Raw genomic sequence first — 18816 nt, forward strand, 5'->3', positions numbered from 1 at the left:
ACCTCCCGGGCCCTGGCAACCGCCGCGCCTGGCAAGCGGGCTGCAGGGCCGGGCCGGCCGGCTGAGGCGGAGGATGAAGCAGGTAGAGGCGGCGGCGGGCGGTGCGGGGCGGGTGGCGGCGGCGCGGCTCCCCCGGTCCCTCCTCACTGACGGGCTCCCCGCTGCAGGCGCTGGTGGACGACACCGAGGATGTGTCCCTCGACTTCGGGAGCGAGGAGGAGCTGTCGCTGCGGAAAGCAAAGATCAGGTAACGGCGCGGGGAGCGGAGCGGCCCCGGCGCGAAGGCCTCAGCGTCGCGGTGCCGGCCTGAGGTAACCGGGCCTGGGCACCCCTTGCTGCTCCAGCTGGACCGACGCACTGAAATACAAGAAACTCCATTTAAACACTTAATTCCCATTTTTTACAGGGAGGGTGGTCAAGCGCCGGAACAGGCTGCCCGGGGAGGCCGGGGAGTCTCCGTCCGGGAGATGCTCGGCGCTGGGCCGCCAGCTCTGGCTGCCCGGGCTGGAGCAGGTGAGGCCCGCGGCCCTGCCGGCCGCACCGCTGCTGCGAGCCTGACTGCTCGGCAAGCTCAGCGTCATCCTGCCCTTGGAAACAGAAATTTTACATACCCAAAGCCAACATATAAAAAAAAAAAAAAATCCCAAACAACTCCAACCAAACAGTATTTTTTTTAGAGCTGGAGAAGTGGAGAGAGCTCTCATCTTCAGCAAAACAAGTTGTGCAGTAGAGTGCTCTGGCATTGCATTGCACACCCAGCTGAAGGGAAACAGCAAGTTATTTGCAATAAAACTGTCATGTTTTCCTACCACGGGATGTGATGTTATGTGGAATATAGTATATCTTATCCTTGTAGCTGTTACCTAAGAAAACCCAACCCATTGATCCATCTCATCTGTCAGGTTAAGCGGTCTACCGTTACGCTACCAGAGGTGTCACTCTGCAGCTCTGTCCACACAGAGGTCCCAGGTGACAGAGCTGTTGTTCCATCAGTGGCTTTTGAAGAATTTCCAGTCAAAGACTGCCAAGGGAAAAGTTTTATGTCAAAAGGAATTATACACATGCATGCACTCGTCAATAATGTCTATAATCAGCTTTGATTTATATTGTTTTCTTCCCTTCCACCTTGCCCCAGTTTACTCTGGTCCATTACAATATTAATGTTTCTTGTAGGCATAAACAGAGTGAAAGATGTTAAGCCTAACGTGAATGTTATGAGATGCACAAGCAAGCAATCACGTAGCTTTACAATACAATTACTCTGTTTTACTAGTGTCTGGTGAAGCATTTCTGCCCTTCCAGTGCATTGGACTTTGCAACTACATGAGGAGTCAGCCATGACACAAGATTAACATTCCCAGAGTTGCTTTGTTTCTGTGCTTTAGCAGCAGCACACATTTTAAATGAAGGTTTATATTTTGGTGCAGTCTTGGAGAACATAGCCTAAAGGATTAAAATCAACAGGGAAATACAGCTTAGGAGCGTGTCTTGAGCATGCAAGCCACAGATTCAGTCTATGGGACCACACTAGAGTTGGTGTGAAGTGAAACCACCCTGAAATGTTTGTAGGAGGTCCATAGCACCAGTTACTTTACTCTAGAGATCTGTTCCTACTGGGTTCGTGCTACCTGATAATATAGAGAGGCAAATTATCAGTAAGCCATACTATTAATTGATCCACTTTGTGTAGATACTTATTTCATTAGAGACTGCTCTTCTTTCTTGCCCTCATTGTGACAATACTAAAAGATAATCTCATACTGAAAAATATTCTGCTACAGAATACAGAAATGAAACTCCTTACAGAAGTAAGGAGTTCACACAGAAGTTTGTTTTTATATTTCTGAATAATCTTGTGCAAACAAGCCTGGAACGCATGTGCTGCAAAATTTTGTTGTCTTATTAGAGGGCATAATAACATGTTCCAATTGTTTGTCCTTATCCCAATTTCATATATCTTGAACTTGGTTAGAATTTGCATAAGCTATGACAAGTTGTGCTTTTGTGATTCTCCAAGGTATATGTAAGTGCTCCTTAAAAGCAAAAGGTATGTAGATAGTGATATAGTTAGTGGCTACTTTCATAAGAAGGTTAGGAAAAAGACAAATACATCATCTTTGCAGTTCATTGCAGTATCAGAACATTTGATCTGAAACAGCTGGGAGCATATGATCGCTTCTTTTTCAGATCAGCCCGGTAACACAAGATGATCAAGCCAGAGAGCCTGTTCATTCAAAATTTGCCTAGATATATTTGAAGTACCAGACAGAGGTATAAAAAGCAGCACATAGATTGCTGCCGTGGCACTTCTGAGCAATGATTCTCCTGTGGTTCAGTGGTATACCTTAGGGTTGACCCAGTTTGATTCCTTAATATGGGATGCAACTAAATTCCTAACAGCTCATTCCTATCCTAATAGGCATCATGCTTGCAAACCGAATGGAGGTTATTGTAACAAGATAAACAGTAATCATTTAGCCTCAAGGCTCCAGTTCTATAATATCCTGTTGCATCTAAACATCCATATGTTTAGATGCAACATCCAGAAGTCCAAGCAGGTGGATTGCTATGCTTTCAGGAGCAAGTGTGTGCCAAGCAGAGCCAGTGCAGAGTTTTAGTTAACTTTATCCTTTATTGGATTTGAATGAAAAAAAAAAAAAAAGAATAAAAGTTATCATGTTTTAAAGCCTATACTGTCTTCCATTAGTACAAGAAATCATGCTAGTTTCTACAATGATTTAATGCCATCGTATTTCTGGAAATTAGCTTTTAAAAAAAATTTCTAAAGTACAATCAAATTCAGTATAAATGCATTCACTTAAGCTGCAAAATTTTTAGTTTCAAAAAGGATGCAGATGGTTTAGCTTCAGGTTTTAAAAGACAATTTTATCTATCTGGGATTATCTACTTATTAAGAATTCTGTTCGTATATGATAGGAGCTATAAGTTTCATCTGATGGCTTTCAATTAAGAAAACACATTTGTTTTGTTAAGTGAGGAAGTAAACAGTTTATTTACTGGATTCTGTTAGTTTCAGGATTTATTTTTTTTTAAAGCATAAATAGGTGGACATTTTCTGAGATTGAGAGAGTAGTCCAAAGAATGAGGTGCAAGTTTTGATATATCTCCATATTCCTCCCCTAGGACAAGAACCTGCAAGTCTGTGTCTTTGGCTTGGCTAGCCATATGCTTGTGAGAGGACTGATATTCCATAGTCTCAATAAAGTGTTTAGTACTGTGATAAATACAAGCCTCTTGCTCATGTACTGTTTTTTTAGTAAACACCCTTCGAAGTTTGACATTGGAACAGATTCAACATCCAAACACTAATTTATCATCTGACTTCCAAAATTAAACACTACTTCTCCAAAGGTACTTACACATTTGCAGCACTGATAATAGTTATAAAAGCTTGGTCCACCCTGATGCTCTTTAGGGTTGTGATATATGAATAGCTTGTATTGACACAAGATACCATTTATGTAATGAACTCTTACATCTTCTTGAACGAGATCAAGACTTGAAGTAGCAAGACACTATCTGTTTTTGACATTTCAAAATACCACCTCTGCTCCACCCACCCACCCGCTTATGGCAAAAAAAAAAAGCTCCTTTTGCTTAAAATGTCATGTGTTTAGTTTTAAGACAAAAGAAGTTTTTGGAAAGTTTAACGTTAGCCTGGGCGTGATCCCGAGTAAATATAAACTACAGCTATGCATCATTCTTGCTTCTCCAGTCACATGTGTGTAGTAGTACAAGCACAATATTGTCATTATAGAATAGATAATTACTAGAACAGTTAAACAGCTATAGAATAATAATATTACAATAAAGATATAACTATTATATCTAATTATAATTTAAGTTTAAATAAACAATTATAACTGTGTATATATGTATCATTTTATTATACACAATAATAGAGTAACAAATTTCGTAGTTAAATAGTTAATTATGACCTAGGCCATACTACTGTTAATTGTTTACAGAGGTAGAGGAGCTTAATTGCTGACTTAAAAAAAAATATTATTCAGAAAACAAGTTTTATTCACTTAGCTTCAAGGGAAGAAGTTACTTAAATGCAACAGCCTCTAATTAATTGTCACTTTAATTAACACAAACACATCTGTACAGAATAAGTTTTTGTCCTTGGCATATTACCCTGAAAATTGTACTGTGCTCATTATAGCATTCTCCAAACCCCCTGTCTTACTGTACAGGCCAATATTCCATGCCATATAGTTACTTCTTCCACTGAAATTCCCCTTTATTTTGTCATGGACAAAATTTTGTTTGATGAGTATGCACAAATACCTAGTGAAATTAATGAACATTCATTCATAAGAACTGTTAGATTCCCAAATTGTACTCCCTCTGTAAAAGGAAGCATTTGGTTTCATACATTAGATACAAAGGTTCATTTTGTCTTATATCCAACAGCTATGGGTTTTTTTGGGTTTTTTTTTTTTTTTAGTTTCAGAGTTCCTGTTCTTGTTTTCAAATCAGTTCTGAAAGGCATAAGATCTGTCTCAATTCTTTTGTGCCTTGCAATGCTGATTTATTTCATGAAATGATGAGGATTTTAGGGTACAGTGTTGAACACAACCACTAAATTCCTTCAGGCAGTACCAAAGAAACTGGTGAAAGATTTTGCTCTATCTTTGAAAAAGTTTTGACATGAACAACACGCTCCATCTTTTAGCTTTGGATTGAAGGTTGGCTATTGGAAGTGCTATTGCTTTGATAATGAAGATATACATCGACATATGAAATAGCAGCTACAAACCAAAATACCATTATATAGTAGAAATAGCTGTGTTATACTACATTGTTAGCAAATACCATAACATTCCTTCTTGTCCCATAACTTCCTAAGTGCTCTGTGTCTTTTTTTTCTAGGCACCCACTGGCCACCTTTTTCCACCTGTTTTTCCGAGTGAGTGCTATTATTACCTACTTGTTCTGTGACTGGTTCAGCAACAGCTTTGTTGCCTGTTTTGTCACTATTCTCCTCCTTCTGTCCTTTGACTTTTGGTCAGTTAAGGTAAGAGGACCCTGAATAGTAATTACCTTTGAAAGTATTTTGTGTGCCATCAAATAAAACAAAAAAGGATATATGTATACTGACAAAAGTGACAAAAACATTGTGATCTGTTGATTTATTAAATGTCTAGCCCATTTTAAGACATTTACATATCTTAGTTACTGTAACTGTTTATCACCATATTCTCTATGGCTGATGGGAGCTACTAACACGGTGAAAAAATTGCCTCGCCATAGGTAGATTTGTTTGTATGCTTTCCCCCTTAAAAAAAAGAAATAAAGTAATACTGGCTTTCAGTAATGGATGCCAAAGGACATCCAAAGCTGCAATACCATGCCCAGACCCAGCATGCAGCAGCTGCAGAAGGCACCTGGGAGCCCAGCTATGGCACCAGTGCCCTAATCACATGCAGGCAGGTGGGTCAGGCCAGCCCAGAATCCCAGGGGCTCCACATGTGGAACAAGGCTTTTGTTTTGTAGAAGTGAAGCATCGATGCGTCTCCAGTATATTGAAAACTTCTAGTATTCATCCAGGTGCAGAAATATTTTCTTAATTTGTTTGCTTGATTCAATGCAGCTTACTTGCTTATAATTAATCTTCCATTTTTTCAGTGTGTTTTTGTTCACAGTTCTCCTCTCTTACTGGCGAAATTTGTTTATCAGGGGCTTCTCCAACTAACTGACTTAGAAAAGATACATCCTATAATTTCTTACCTAAATCAAAGTTATTGTGCTAATTATCATATTAGAAGAGGAGAACAGGCCTCTAAATTTGTGGTATCTCATCCATCCTTAATGACTGTTGCACTCAAGCTGGCGCAGCTTTTAGAACTAATTTTAGTATTTGATAAAAGAATATGATTTTCAGACATTTTTTTTTTAATGCAAGTCTGACAAGTGAATTATGCAACTGATTAATGCAAATAATTGTTTCTGTCACTAGAATGTGACAGGAAGACTCTTGGTTGGTTTGCGTTGGTGGAACCAGATTGATGAAGATGGAAAAAGCCACTGGGTTTTTGAAGCAAAAAGGGTAAGTATGTTAATAAAAGTAGGCACAGGACAAACAGAATCCATAGGAAAGCTTGTAAAGCTGATGCCAAGTCACATAAAGTAAGAAATAGAGCACCTTTGTAACAGTTACTATTTATCCAGTTTGTATAGAAGGCAAAGCAAGTATTCAGTTGCAAGCACACTGGATTGTCACATCCTGGAAGTATTCAGAACAAAACTGGTCTTGCAACATTGTCATCATAGGCATCAGCAGAATAAACATTCATAGCATGGTATTATCAGTATGAAACGTTTCTGGTAGTTCTATTTTATTTTCTAGTGAGAACATCTTGTAATAAATACATCTTCCCATAGTTAATCCCAACGCAGAATCCTCTTCAGGAAAGATCTATGTTGAGAACAATGCTGAATAGTTCCAATTCAGTATTTTGAAAACAATGTTTTATTCATGTTCATGGAATACAGTGGGGAATGGGACCTGGATCACAGAGCATTCTGATACTGCTAGTGCTCCCCCAAACACCCTGAGCGAAAAAGGGATAAAATGGCACTTGGCATCGCTGCTGGAGTCACAACTGCAGGTTTTTGCTTTCACTTGCTAACATTCTCTCCACAACCCCATTCAGGCAAGAGCCTGGCAGAACAACACTTCAAGTGCTACTCACTAGGACATTCCCTTCAAGCAAATCCAGCTGTGCACACACCCTGGGTACTGAGCAAAGTGTAAAATACTCTGAATGTGCGGGTCTGGAGTGCCCTCTAGCAGCCCTGCGGCTGTTTGCAATGAGAATGAGGCCAAGCAGGAGTGCAACTGGCATAGTGGGGTTGCACACCATTAAAAAGAACAGATGTTAACGTTCTTCCTGTAATCTAAGTGAAACCTAAACAGAGAATATAGGCAAGCCTGCACGAAAGCAAAGAAACTAGAAGACCTTCAGAGTTTCTTAGTTCCATCAAGTCAAGACTGTAAGCAAGAGCTTTCTTAGCACTTAAAAGCAATGGCATTAATAAAATGACCTCCTGACCTCAAAATTACTGTAAAATGAGCAAGCCTAGTTCACCTATTACAGTTTGTTAATTCTAGCCTAGAAGGACAAAGTTGACTTATCTGTATGGACTAAAGCCTTCCAAAAATTCTAGCACATGGTAGCTTGATAAATGTGAAAATCATAGTACCACAAGAAGGAACATACAATTAGAGTGGATTGTATTTTTATCATGGCTTATCCATGAGAAATATTTTGTCATGGCAAGGTCCTGGAATACATGTGGTTCTCTTACTTTCCACAGTCAGGCATTCCCCACCTCCTTTGCCAGTCCTCTGGCAACTTTTTAAGATCTCTTTGAGTGAATTTGCTTAGAAATATTCCAAGTCACTCACCAACAATAAGCAGCTAATTCCTGCTGTGCTGCTGATGCAACAGAGGTTTGCCCTTGAAATCCTATCTTCTGCTGAGGTTTGCTGGAAGAAAACTAATTCTTACACTTATCTTCCAAACATCACAAGTCCCCTCTCCTTTCTTTGGGATGACTGCAGCCTTTTGTAATCTTGCTCATCAAGTTAACCAGGTCTTTTAGGTGCAATGTTCTCAGGTGTATTGACTTTTTTCTCCTAAATAGTTAGTGCTAATGCAATGTCACTGTTGGGTAATTTGTCAGTAATTTGGGATACAGGTGATTAAGCCCTTTTATTGGCTCAGAACATCTCTCTGTTTCTGTATCTATGAAGGCATAGAACATTATTCTCTGGACCTCTGCAACATCACTGGTTTAGAGGGTACATGAAAAAATTAAAGACACCTTGTAATTATTGCATCTTGCAGGGTTCTTAAGCAAGATAGAATAACTTAACTGTATTTACAAGTTGGATGCCATTGTCTGCCTCATGATGGATGGATGGATGGATGGATGAGTCTTATTTTTACATGGATAATTCAAGGTACTGAAAATGAACTAAAAGGCTTTTCAGTTTTCAGAGTGGAAGAGTCCACAGGGTTTTCTTTTCCACTTGCGAAGCTTCTATTTCAGAAGCTAGCACTAGTGGTGGTTGAGTGGTCTGAGGTTTGGAGTGAGATTTTGAATTCTGGACTCAGAGGAAAGATCAGAACCTTCTCAACAATTCTCTTTCTTTAGTTTCTCTTAAGTGTTCGGAGTTAACAATGAGCCTTTCAGTGTAGACAGAGACACATCAGTTGTGCTGACCTGAAGAAATCTTCAACCAGGGCTTTACGCAGCCTGCTTTGAGGTTTTTTGCTCTCCCTGAAGAACACAAATAGAGCACTGTGAATAACAATGCCTCTTTCAGAGAGATGCTAGCAGTTGCTATAGTGTCCAACACTACTATTACAGAAGAGGCATTTTCAAAGCCACGGTTCTTAATTTATGGAATATCAGTGGACTTCATAACCAAAATTGAAGTATTAGTTTACATAATATGCAATATTTAAATTAAGCTAAAAATACTGCATGTTTTTAGGAAAATGAATGGAAATGGGCACTGTTCTGAGAATTCCATTATCTGAACTGGAACCAACTGATTAATCCTATGGGGGATCTTTGAAGTTTGCTTGTTAGCACTTGCAACAGCTCACTGCAATTTCCACATTAGATACTACAAGCTTTTCCGATACTGGACTGATTTTTTCCCCCATACTTTTGATTTGTGAACAGGGCGCATGTCACAAATCTACACTACAGACAGTGAAGTACTCACACTAAAGTTCTGCTTGTAACAGCGTCTTCTGTTTCACGCTTCTCTAAGGCCTTGGTAAAGTTTGAATCTAATTTCAAAGTTACTTAGTATTTCTGAAGTTTAAAAGCAACTGTCAGTGTAACAGAACTTTCTGTAGTGTTAGTGGGAGCTATCATTGACAAAAGGAATAATTCTCTCATTTAAATGTGAACAGAGACCAGAACATTTTGAAAAGAAAATGCTGTCATGTACAGTAGGGCAGCAGGCAGAAAACTACTTCTTATGCAATCTTCCTTCCACCCATATAATAACTGAAATTTAGGTAAGGAAGTAATTTTGTCCATTCCTCCTCCTCTGCTGATTTATTTATTGTGGATTTTGTCTTTGTGACTAGTAGTTTCAATAATTTTCCTTCTAGGTGCCTACAATAGCTGCCTCAACTGAAGCTGAAGCTCGAATCTTTTGGCTTGGTCTCATTATCTGTCCAGTTATTTGGACAGTGTTTTTCTTTAGCACCTTGTTCTCCTTGAAGCTGAAATGGCTGGTAAGTCTGGGGGTACTGAAAGACCTACGGCTGACAGACAATGTTAGTAAAGGGAAAACCCAGATCTGTTAGTTTTGCAACAGTCTTTGAACCAAATCTTCTAACAGTACAAAAATTCTGCTAATAGCTTCAACAAACCAGAGTTTTCTGCACTCTGGAACGAATTTGTAATTTTTAGCCCACTTCTGCTAGGTTATCAGATGTCAACTCCATCTAACTTGAGAACCTTAAGTGGCTGGCAAAATTACAGACTTCTTTTTAACTGTAGCAGCTTACTTTTTCCCAACTTATTTCAGTCAAAGGAAACTAATAGGAGAGGACAAAAAATGAACCAGTGATACGGGTTTTTAGGTTTTCACATCTCCTTGGGACTTGAATGTTACTTGCTCTTAAAAGTAAGGATTTTAGATCTCTGGTACCATTCCCTTTTGAAAGAACCAGTATCATAGTGCTTAAAACCTTGACAAATTAAGCTATAAGTATGTATTTTATAATTACTGTATTTATAAGCCATCTACTCTACCAAAAAAAAAATTACACATTTCTCTAAATACCAGAGGAAATTTACCCCATATATTGCATTAAGATATTTTTGTCTATGAAATCTTTGTGTTTTCCCCTGTAAACATTAAGTGCTTCGATAATCACCATAGAATTCATTTTGTCAAGTTCCTAGCCACACTGAGTACAATTTCTTAATTCAGTGTGAAAAGATAAAAGTGCCTTGGACATGTGCAGCCACATAACCACTAACAGCCAAGATCACATTTTATTATTAAATGAAACAGGAAATTCAGCTGTGGGTATGAATCAATTGCAAATCATTAACTGCTTTCTAGTGCCCAAAATGGCATAGCTAAACAAGCAATAGTTAAAATTAAACCAGCATTTTTTCTCCATGGTTCCACCTTTATTTCTGAAAACCAGAGATTGTTTGCTAAACTAAGAGCTGGCTGGAGAAGGAACCCTAACTATCACTGGAGGCAGGCTGCTCAGGTGCTTGTAGAAGGCAAGTTACACAAATGAAAATACAATAGCTTCCAGGAAACTGTTTCTGAGGCTAAGAAAAAAATTTTTTTGTAAGTTATTTCATTAGTCAATCAGATGGGTTCTGCCTGCTGCTAAGCCTATAGTACCACAAAAGGATCTAATTATTTTCACTGCCTTTTAATGCTAGATATTGATTCATATCTATTGATGCTCTTTGTAGATCTGTAGGTTACAGGATCTTATTTGTATACAATAAGGCATGTGTCAGCTAAACAAGCCTGCAGGTTTGCTACGTACCTGGACGTGAAACTTTTAGATACAAATCAGGCTTTAAAAAAGTGAAACGATTATGGAATCAGTTGAATAGGTCCTTTTTTAAGTAAGTGCTTTTAGGAAAGTAATGAGGCCTTTCAAGATACAGAATGACAAAAAAATTTGTATCAGTGTTTTGATAAAAAGAGAGGCAGTTTGTAGAAAGGAAGTATTGTGTTTAAGTTTGACATGATTGGATCTCTTTGAAGGTCATTTATTATTGGAAGAAATACCCCCCCCCTTATAGCATGTATGTATATCTAACAGTACACATACATATATACATGTGTGTATACATATTCTACATATGCAGCCTATATATAGCAGTGTATTTGTCCCAGCTGAACTTTTGTTTGTCCACAGGCTCTTGTGATAGCTGGGATCTCCCTTCAGACTGCTAATTTATATGGCTACATCCACTGCAAATTAGGGGGACAAAAAAGCATCAGCAGAGTAACTTCAAGGTTTTTTGTCACCGCAGATGTTCTCAAGAGTAAGTACTCAGTTGGTCAGTCAGCTACAGCCCATGAAGTATCACATACTGACCTGCCTCATGCTGCTGGTTTTGGCTCTTCCCAAGTCTTAGCTCCTAAAATAACTCCTGGCAGGGCTGTCTTGATTCTCCAATAAACCTCTCTTGTGGCACTCGCTCTGAGGGGCCAGGCCCCATGTCACTTTGCTTTGTGTTCAGAAGCCTGCTGAAGCTTCACAACCGAGCTGCTTCCAAGCCCCATGAAGAATGTCCTCTAAGTTAAATCCTCAGAGGGATGCCTTCTGAGGTATTATAAAGTCTCTGCCTAGGCACAGCTGGGAGAGCTATCTTCAACCCTCAGGCTTCCACCAGGCTCTTCCCTGCTTTTTATAAAAGATTCCTACATACTAGGTTATGCTAACACCCATACTTCCTGCGTTCATTCTACAGGACAGACAAGGAGAATTTCAGAAGACCACATTGAAGAACATGGGAAGACAGGCACTAGATAATCAAATAAGGGAAGAACTAAAAGGATGAGCAGTAAAAATACTCGTTTATGAAAGCTGTTCTTCCTATGAAGGTATTGAAGTAAAGCTCTTCTAGAATTATGCCTGCATGAAACAATAAGGATTTTGTGTCATTTGTGTTTAAGTCTTTAGATTCTGAAAGGTTTAGAGCCTTTGTTACTTAAAAGTTTCATCAAAAAGCGGTTTGTATAGGCACAAAAACAATGCTTACGGTTTACACAGAGCACACTTCTTTAAGAAAAAAATCTGTCAACTAACCTGGAACTGTTGGATTATCTTACCAAGAATTAGAATGTAATCAAAAGACGATGCTGATTTATTTAATTTTGGAACTACAATAAACAAAATTGAACTACCTTTCCCTCTTGTACACAAAACTGATTTCTCAAAGCTTTGATTCCTCAATAAAAAGAGGAATTACAATCACAAAGGGCCTCTTCGTTATTAAAGATACCAAACGCTTATTTTTCAGTGCTCAGGCTTAGGGTCGAGTAGGAGAAAGAACAAAAATCACGCAGCACATTCACACGGTACTCGTGTGAAGCAGCCAGTTATGTATAAATAGTTAAAATATGTTAACCTTATTCCAATACCTGTAATAAATAAAATATTGTACTTTATTGTACTTGTAAAATATTGTACTATAACTTGCCTAAACTCTACTAGGTTTTTATTTTAAAACTGATGCCAATTATAAAAAAAGGAGACAATACTACACTGAATTTTACTCTAAATATAGATCTTTGGAACTACAATAAACAAAATTGAGCTGCCTTTCTCTCTTGTAAGATACTTAAATGATGTTATTCAGTAAGAGAGAGAGTGGGCATTACAATTCACCCTAGCACAGAAGGCAGGACAAAGCCTACTACACGTGCATAGCAGATATATCAGACACAACGCCCCAATGTCAGCAAAACGTATTTTATATTCAACTTTCTAAATAAAATCTTACATACGCATGTCTTCAAACACCAGCTTCATACTCAGGTCATTAGTACTATGAGACCAGATGCAGACTGCGCCTATGTAACACAGATGAAGACTCAGTTTTATAGCTTTCTAGCAAGCTGTGAGACCACCTGTGAACTACAAGAATCTTGAACTATGGAAAAAAACTAAGGCAAGAATATTTATATTAAGAATTTATTTGCAATATACAAAAAGAATATATTCCTTCTATTAAATGAAGGCATAAGTTACTTTTCTGTAATTAAAGATGAACTACATTTTTATTCCATTCATAGATTAGATAATCTTTTCTTCTTGAAAATGGTGTTGATCACAGTATTCCTGAATCCCTGCAAAGACAGGGAAAAAGTAATATAAATAATATTTCAGTTGCATATCAGGAGTTAGTTATTGCTGCATCACTGTCCCCTGTTGGTACAAATATCACAAGTTGGGCCTTTACCGCAGTGAAAATGGCTTCAGGAATTTCCGAGCTGTTTGTGTTTTTAAACTGCATATCACCAGTTCTTTAGGTAGTTTTTGTATGGGGTTTTTTGGTGCAATTACAATTAGAAGTAGAGGCAATAATTAGCCAGCTGTATCACACTCAGCTATGGTGAGCACCCCTCAACAGGTCTGCCTGAGAATCTTAGAACTTTTCTGTGAGAGCAAGTACACACACATCTTTTTGGAAAATTAATGATTTAAGCCAAACATTGAAACCAGTTATTAAATACAATTTTGTTATAGCTTCAACAGCCTGTCGTAACTGATGCCCAGAAGCAGCGAACATAGTATTTGCACCTGTTACTTTCATAATTGCTATGCACATCTACTGTTTTTATTATTTATGGCAGAATAACATAATTCTGTTTAGCACCTTTATGTATTGCAGAAGTGCTCAGAACTGAGAGGATTCATTTGCACAGTGATTTTCAGACTTACTTTGAATGATACTCCTGTAGGATGATGTAGCTGGAGACTCAGGTGCTTCAGACAAGAAAGACTGGCCTTTGTCACAACTTTTTCCTTGAAGGGCAGGGAAAAACAGGAAAGCAAAGCAATGGAAAAAGAGGACCTTTTCTTTATTTTACCCTTTATCCCACTACCAGTTATACCCTGCCAAAGAGCCACTTGCATCTATTCCTTTTAAGGACTCCTTATGTCAGTTATATAACTAGAACTACAGCTTACGATTTTACAAAGGAATACTATTAGCAGAAACCTTCAGTCATTATTTTGGAAGTACTGACCTGTCCCTTGATGTCATTAAATCAAGTATTAATTGCTAATAGCTAGTGGGCAAGGAACCAAGCCATCTCACTATCCACAACAGAATTTGCATGGTGCCAGTAACAGTGAAGTTAAAGCATTCGTTTTAATGCTTAGCGTCTACAAGCTGTTATTCTTCACAGTGGTTATAATCCTACTCAGTCTGCACTTCCAGGTGATAACACCAAAGAGAAAGACATTTGTACTTTGAACATGATTACACAACTGAAAAGATGCATCATCTAATCTTAATCAAGATTAAGTTTCAGGCTAAGGAAATTATCCTAGCACTTTCCTCTTTTCACATGAAGCTATGTTGCAGTTCCAGTAACTTTTGATTCAAGAAAATGTTCTATCTAAAAGTGGATATTTACCTAAGAGACAAAATGCTTAATATTCTAATTTATCAGTGTCCAAGTCAGGGTTTTCCAGTAATAACATCAGTATAGGAGGAAAAGCTTGTTTTAAACCTAGTGCAATACAGTAACTTTACCTATTTGAGGATCTAGAGGCACTTTACCCAGGAGGGAAACATTTAAATTCTGGCACATCTTCTCTGCACCTCCAGTAGTCGGGGGAAAGATTTGAGATTCATTCTGGGACAACATGAAAATTAGAGTTAAAATATTGCAATTCTGAGAACAAGGCATTTTTGGCGCAAATGTTTTATATACAATGTCAAGACAAAAAAATGCTCTAAGATACAGACAGCCTTACCTTACACTTTGGACATATAAAGCCACTCATATTTTCCACAACACCGATGATCGGCAGTTTCACTTTATGGCAGAAGTTGATCTCCTTCCGAACATCCTGAAGCGATACTTCCTACAAATATTAGGAAACACTGCTATTGTAACTGGAATGTTTTGATGCTGAACCCATCAGGTTACATCCTTAGAGCTATTTTAAAGAGAGTTCATAATGAATTATTACTGCTGTCTTTCTGAAGAATGTAAACCTGTGTTATGTGCTCTAGCAGCAATTCTATGAGTAGCAGTAAAACAGGTACAATAGTTCTAGCCTACTGAATGTGGTTCTGTTTTGAAATCTGACTAGTAAAGATTCAGCCGTATTTATGTTTTATCTCCTATGTTAATCTCATATCTTTAGTTCTTTAAATGTAACTTTTTCACATTTTCAGTTTACAGAAAGACTCTTGGCATTCTCAGTAGAGCAGGCAAGGACAAGAACTACCAGACTTATGCTTATCTCTTTTCAAATTAAATTTCAAATAGCTTATCATCCTCTCAGACTTTGCACATGTATGCCTGAGCTCGTTCAGTTTTCCTGTTTCCTTCTCCTTCCCTCACCACCTACCTGATATCGCCCTCAACATTTCACTTCTTTCAGCTGCTGTGGAAATACCAGGTGTCTTTTGCTAGTTTCATCTCCTGTTCCTTTCCAAACCAAGCTTTAAAACCTGCATTTGAATTTGATGTATTTTGAGTTTCAGCTCTCCAAAGGATGATTTTTCTTTTAAAAAAGAACATCACAAAGTTGCCTCCTGGAGGCAACAGGCTACTTCACGTGGTGTCAAACAGGTGTCATCGTATCACTTAAAAACTAAACTTCTTACTGACTTCTGAACATTAAGATGTTGGTGAGTAAATTACAAATTCGCAATGATGTAAACTCTAATCTTGAAGAAGAAAGTGAAATACTGCATTTCCCTTCACCACACAGCTTGTGATTGTGAACTGCTCAGTGGTTTAGTGAACCACTCAGATCCCCTACTCCAGGGACAGCCATCTAACTCATAAACCAGCCAGCTGTAGGCACAGAACAAGAAAGTCAACTCCCTTAGATTCTGTACCATCATTTCTCTGAAGTTAAACAGAAACTCTAAACCAAGGATTGGCTTTAACAAGGATTGCCATGATGCTTCTATCAATGGAAATTAAGTTCTCTTACCTGAGGGGTAGTGATTATAACAGCACCATCGATGTGCGTTGCACTGAGATACTGCACAATAGATAGGTGTTCATCTGATGTTCCTGGAGGTGTATCTACAATCAGGTAGTCGATTTCACCCCAGTCCACGTCACGAAGGAATTGTTTGATCAACCCTAAAAGAAAGGATAAGACTGTGGAAGAGAGAAAAAATATCTCCCCATATTTCAAATTTTAGGGTCTACTTCAAATTTTATGGTCTAGATATGCGTATTCTTCTGACTTGTCAACTTAAGTACAGAAATGCTTATTTTGCCAAGGCTTTAAAAAAACCTCCCAATACAGCATTTGACCTTCTAACTTCATCAAATGAATATGTTCAACTAAAGAAAATAAGTCACCATTCACTCATTTTTTCCTATAGCTTACTATACTGTATTTACATTATTAATTAAACAAGCCCATGATACTAAATCTTTCAAGTATACAAATTTTTGTTGAAAACACTCGATACATACCATTTTTTTTTGGTCCTCTCCAGATGACAGCATCATCAGGACTACTAAGCAAGAACCCCACGGACATGACACCTAAGTTTTCTTCAACATACTAGAAGAGAAGTAGAGACACTCAGTAGAGCATACAGAACAGTAAAGAAAGAGCAGAGAAACCAACTCTAAAACCAGTAAAGCGGTTTGGGGCAGGGGGGAAACATTAAGAACATTAAGGCAGAGAACCTTATGCTTCTCTTTTATCAAAGGGCATTAAAAACTACAATTTTTGTGCAATGCTCACCAACTACATTCACAGACTGAAAAAGATCTAGTTGTAGTAAGATTTACAGTGGTTTATGGAATCACTGGGGACAGCATAAGGGTAAAAGCAGCTTCCCCTCTCAGCATCAAACTGTCTTTTTAACAGCACACACACTAAAGCTGATCTTTAGACAACCAACGCTCCTGCAAAACTTCCCTGTATTTTCTAAAGATTAATGAGGTTTTTCTTGGGTGTAAGATACTTTTTGTCTGTCATGGAAAAGGTGACATACCGTACAGCTGCACGATAACCAAAAATAATGAAATCAAGTAACGTTATTTATTGCCCATAGTACAGTAGGAAAGTCAGAAATGAGAGCTACTTAAAATAATGAAACTATTGTAGAAATGTAGTATTATGATGATTAACAAAATAAATTTAACACTGATCTATATAGCCTATATCCTTTATGTCATTAGAAAAAGAATTAATAGAAGTACCCCCTGCTCCTCCCTCACTTGTTTTCCACTTTCAAAGACAATGCCCAACCCAAACAAACCCAACAAACTTTCTGAAACAGTTGCACCGACTTACCACTGGAGACCATCCAGATCCACTCTGATGAACCTGCAAAGTGAAGGGATACATAAAGCTACATTAAAAATAAGTACAGACCTTACATAAAACATGAACGTAAGTCAAAACTGGGTAAATAGAGATCCTGCCTACAGGTACAATACTGCTTTATTGGAACAGCTGAGTTAAAAGCTGCAGAAGGGCCAGATCTCTGTTAATAAGTGAGTAACAACTGTGCAACCCTTTTGCAAGAAATTTACCCACAACTTAATGTATTTATATAAAATATTCTAGGGCTGATAAACAGCATCATGCTAATGTCACTTAAGCTTTAAGTAGTCATGAATATGTGGCTGATATGCAGCCAGTGTTGGTTTGCAGAACTGCTCATCCTGCAAGCAGACAACTCTTTTACAAACTAAATTATGTTGAACCTCTCCCTCACCTTCTTTATTTCCCTACCCGTTACCACACACGTTTCCCAATAAGCTGTCCTTTTAGAAGCTTTAAGTCTACAAAGCCCTAAAATATTAATGAAAAATTGAGCAGAAATCCTTTAAACAACGTGTTCGAGCATTTGCTTACCTGTTCTCCTTCTAGACCCATCATTTTAGGGATTGATGGCCCACAGATATCTATGTCCAGCAGAGCAACCTGGAAAACAAGCAAACCAACCCACCCCACTGGGAACAAGCTTGCACAGGACTGGTTCCAAACTCTGCATCTCGCAACAAAAACGCTGTTGCGCACTTGGTACAGGAATCAGGTTCAAACCCCGAACGAGAAGGGGAACACGGTCAGCGCAGTCATAGCCCTGCTCGGTGGCCCCAGCTGTGCCGCAGGGCAGGAGCCCGGGAACACTGCCCGCGGGTGCTCGCCCCTGCCGGGTGCTCGCCCCTGCCGGCTGCGGGACCCTCCGCCTCCCGGCTTCAAACCGCAGCGGCCAGCCGCCCCGCCCCGCCCCGCGCAGCCCACCTGCTTGGCCTCGTCCGCCGCCAGCCCGTGCGCCAGGAGGGCGCTGAAGGTGCTCTTCCCCACGCCGCCCTTCCCGGAGAGCACCAGGACGGTGTGCTTCACCGAGCGCAGCCGCTCCCGCAGCTCCGCCGCCTCCGCTGCGGGGCGGCACGGCCGCGGTCAGCCCCCGCCTGACCGCGCCCCCCGGGGCCCCGCCCCCGGGGCCCCGCCCCCGGGGCCCCGCCCCCGGGGCCCCGCCCCCGGGGCCCCCGGGGCCCCGCCCCCGGGGCCCCGCCCCCGGGGCCCCGCCCCCGGGGCCCCGCCCCCCGCCTCAGCGCCCGCCCCCCGCCTCAGCGCCCGCCCCCCGCCTCAGCGCCCGCCCCCCGCCTCAGCGCCCGCCCCCCGCCTCAGCGCCCGCCCCCGCCTCAGCGCCCGCCCCCCGCCTCAGCGCCCGCCCCCCGCCTCAGCGCCCGCCCCCTCAGGGCCTCCCTCACCCGGGTCCGGGGCGGCGGCGCCGGCAGCGCAGAGCCTCTGGTTGGGGCATCCCTGGCAGGCGGCGGCCCTGCCCGCTTGGGCGCTGCTGGTCCCCGGGCAGTCTGCAACACACGACGAGAGATGGAGCGCGAGTGCCGGTGGCGGCCGCGGTCGGCCCGCCCGCCCGCCGCGCCCCGCCGCGCCCCTCACCCTCCGGCCGCGGCCCGTCCGCCGCCTCGGCCATGGCCCCCGCCGCTGCGTCACCTCCGCCGGGCGCGAAAGAGGCGGGGCTAGGAAAGGGAGCCGCGTGCCCCGCGCGCATGCGCCGGCGGCACCCCCTGCC

At 40.7% G+C, this 18816-nt stretch overlaps 2 protein-coding genes across 3 annotated transcripts; one reads left to right on the top strand and one right to left on the bottom strand.

Annotated features, from left to right (window-relative positions):
- Positions 1 to 73: 73 nt before the first annotated feature.
- On the top strand, positions 74 to 11934 carry TVP23A (trans-golgi network vesicle protein 23 homolog A). The gene is given in 7 exon segments (XM_072877963.1): positions 74 to 136; positions 138 to 247; positions 4900 to 5044; positions 5987 to 6076; positions 9168 to 9293; positions 10959 to 11088; positions 11518 to 11934. Coding segments are annotated over 7 exon segments (726 nt in total). The 3' UTR covers positions 11580 to 11934.
- On the bottom strand, positions 1000 to 18754 carry NUBP1 (NUBP iron-sulfur cluster assembly factor 1, cytosolic). 2 transcript variants are annotated; one of them, XM_072877961.1, is made up of 12 exons: positions 18684 to 18754; positions 18494 to 18595; positions 18021 to 18157; positions 17631 to 17699; positions 17064 to 17096; positions 16232 to 16322; positions 15735 to 15889; positions 14538 to 14648; positions 14314 to 14416; positions 13494 to 13577; positions 12553 to 12622; positions 1000 to 1021 (listed from the first exon to the last, which is right to left on the bottom strand). In XM_072877961.1, the coding sequence occupies exons 1-12, from the start codon at positions 18715 to 18717 to the stop codon at positions 1015 to 1017; spliced, it is 996 nt and encodes a 331-aa protein (XP_072734062.1). In that variant the 5' UTR covers positions 18718 to 18754; the 3' UTR covers positions 1000 to 1014. The 2 variants fall into 2 exon arrangements, with proteins under 2 accessions (XP_072734062.1, XP_072734063.1); XM_072877962.1 differs by lacking the exons at positions 1000 to 1021; positions 12553 to 12622 and adding an exon at positions 12728 to 12898.
- Positions 18755 to 18816: the final 62 nt, after the last annotated feature.

The sequence above is a fragment of the Ciconia boyciana genome, chromosome 13, assembly GCF_034638445.1.
Source record: "Ciconia boyciana chromosome 13, ASM3463844v1, whole genome shotgun sequence".
Lineage (NCBI taxonomy): Eukaryota > Metazoa > Chordata > Aves > Ciconiiformes > Ciconiidae > Ciconia > Ciconia boyciana.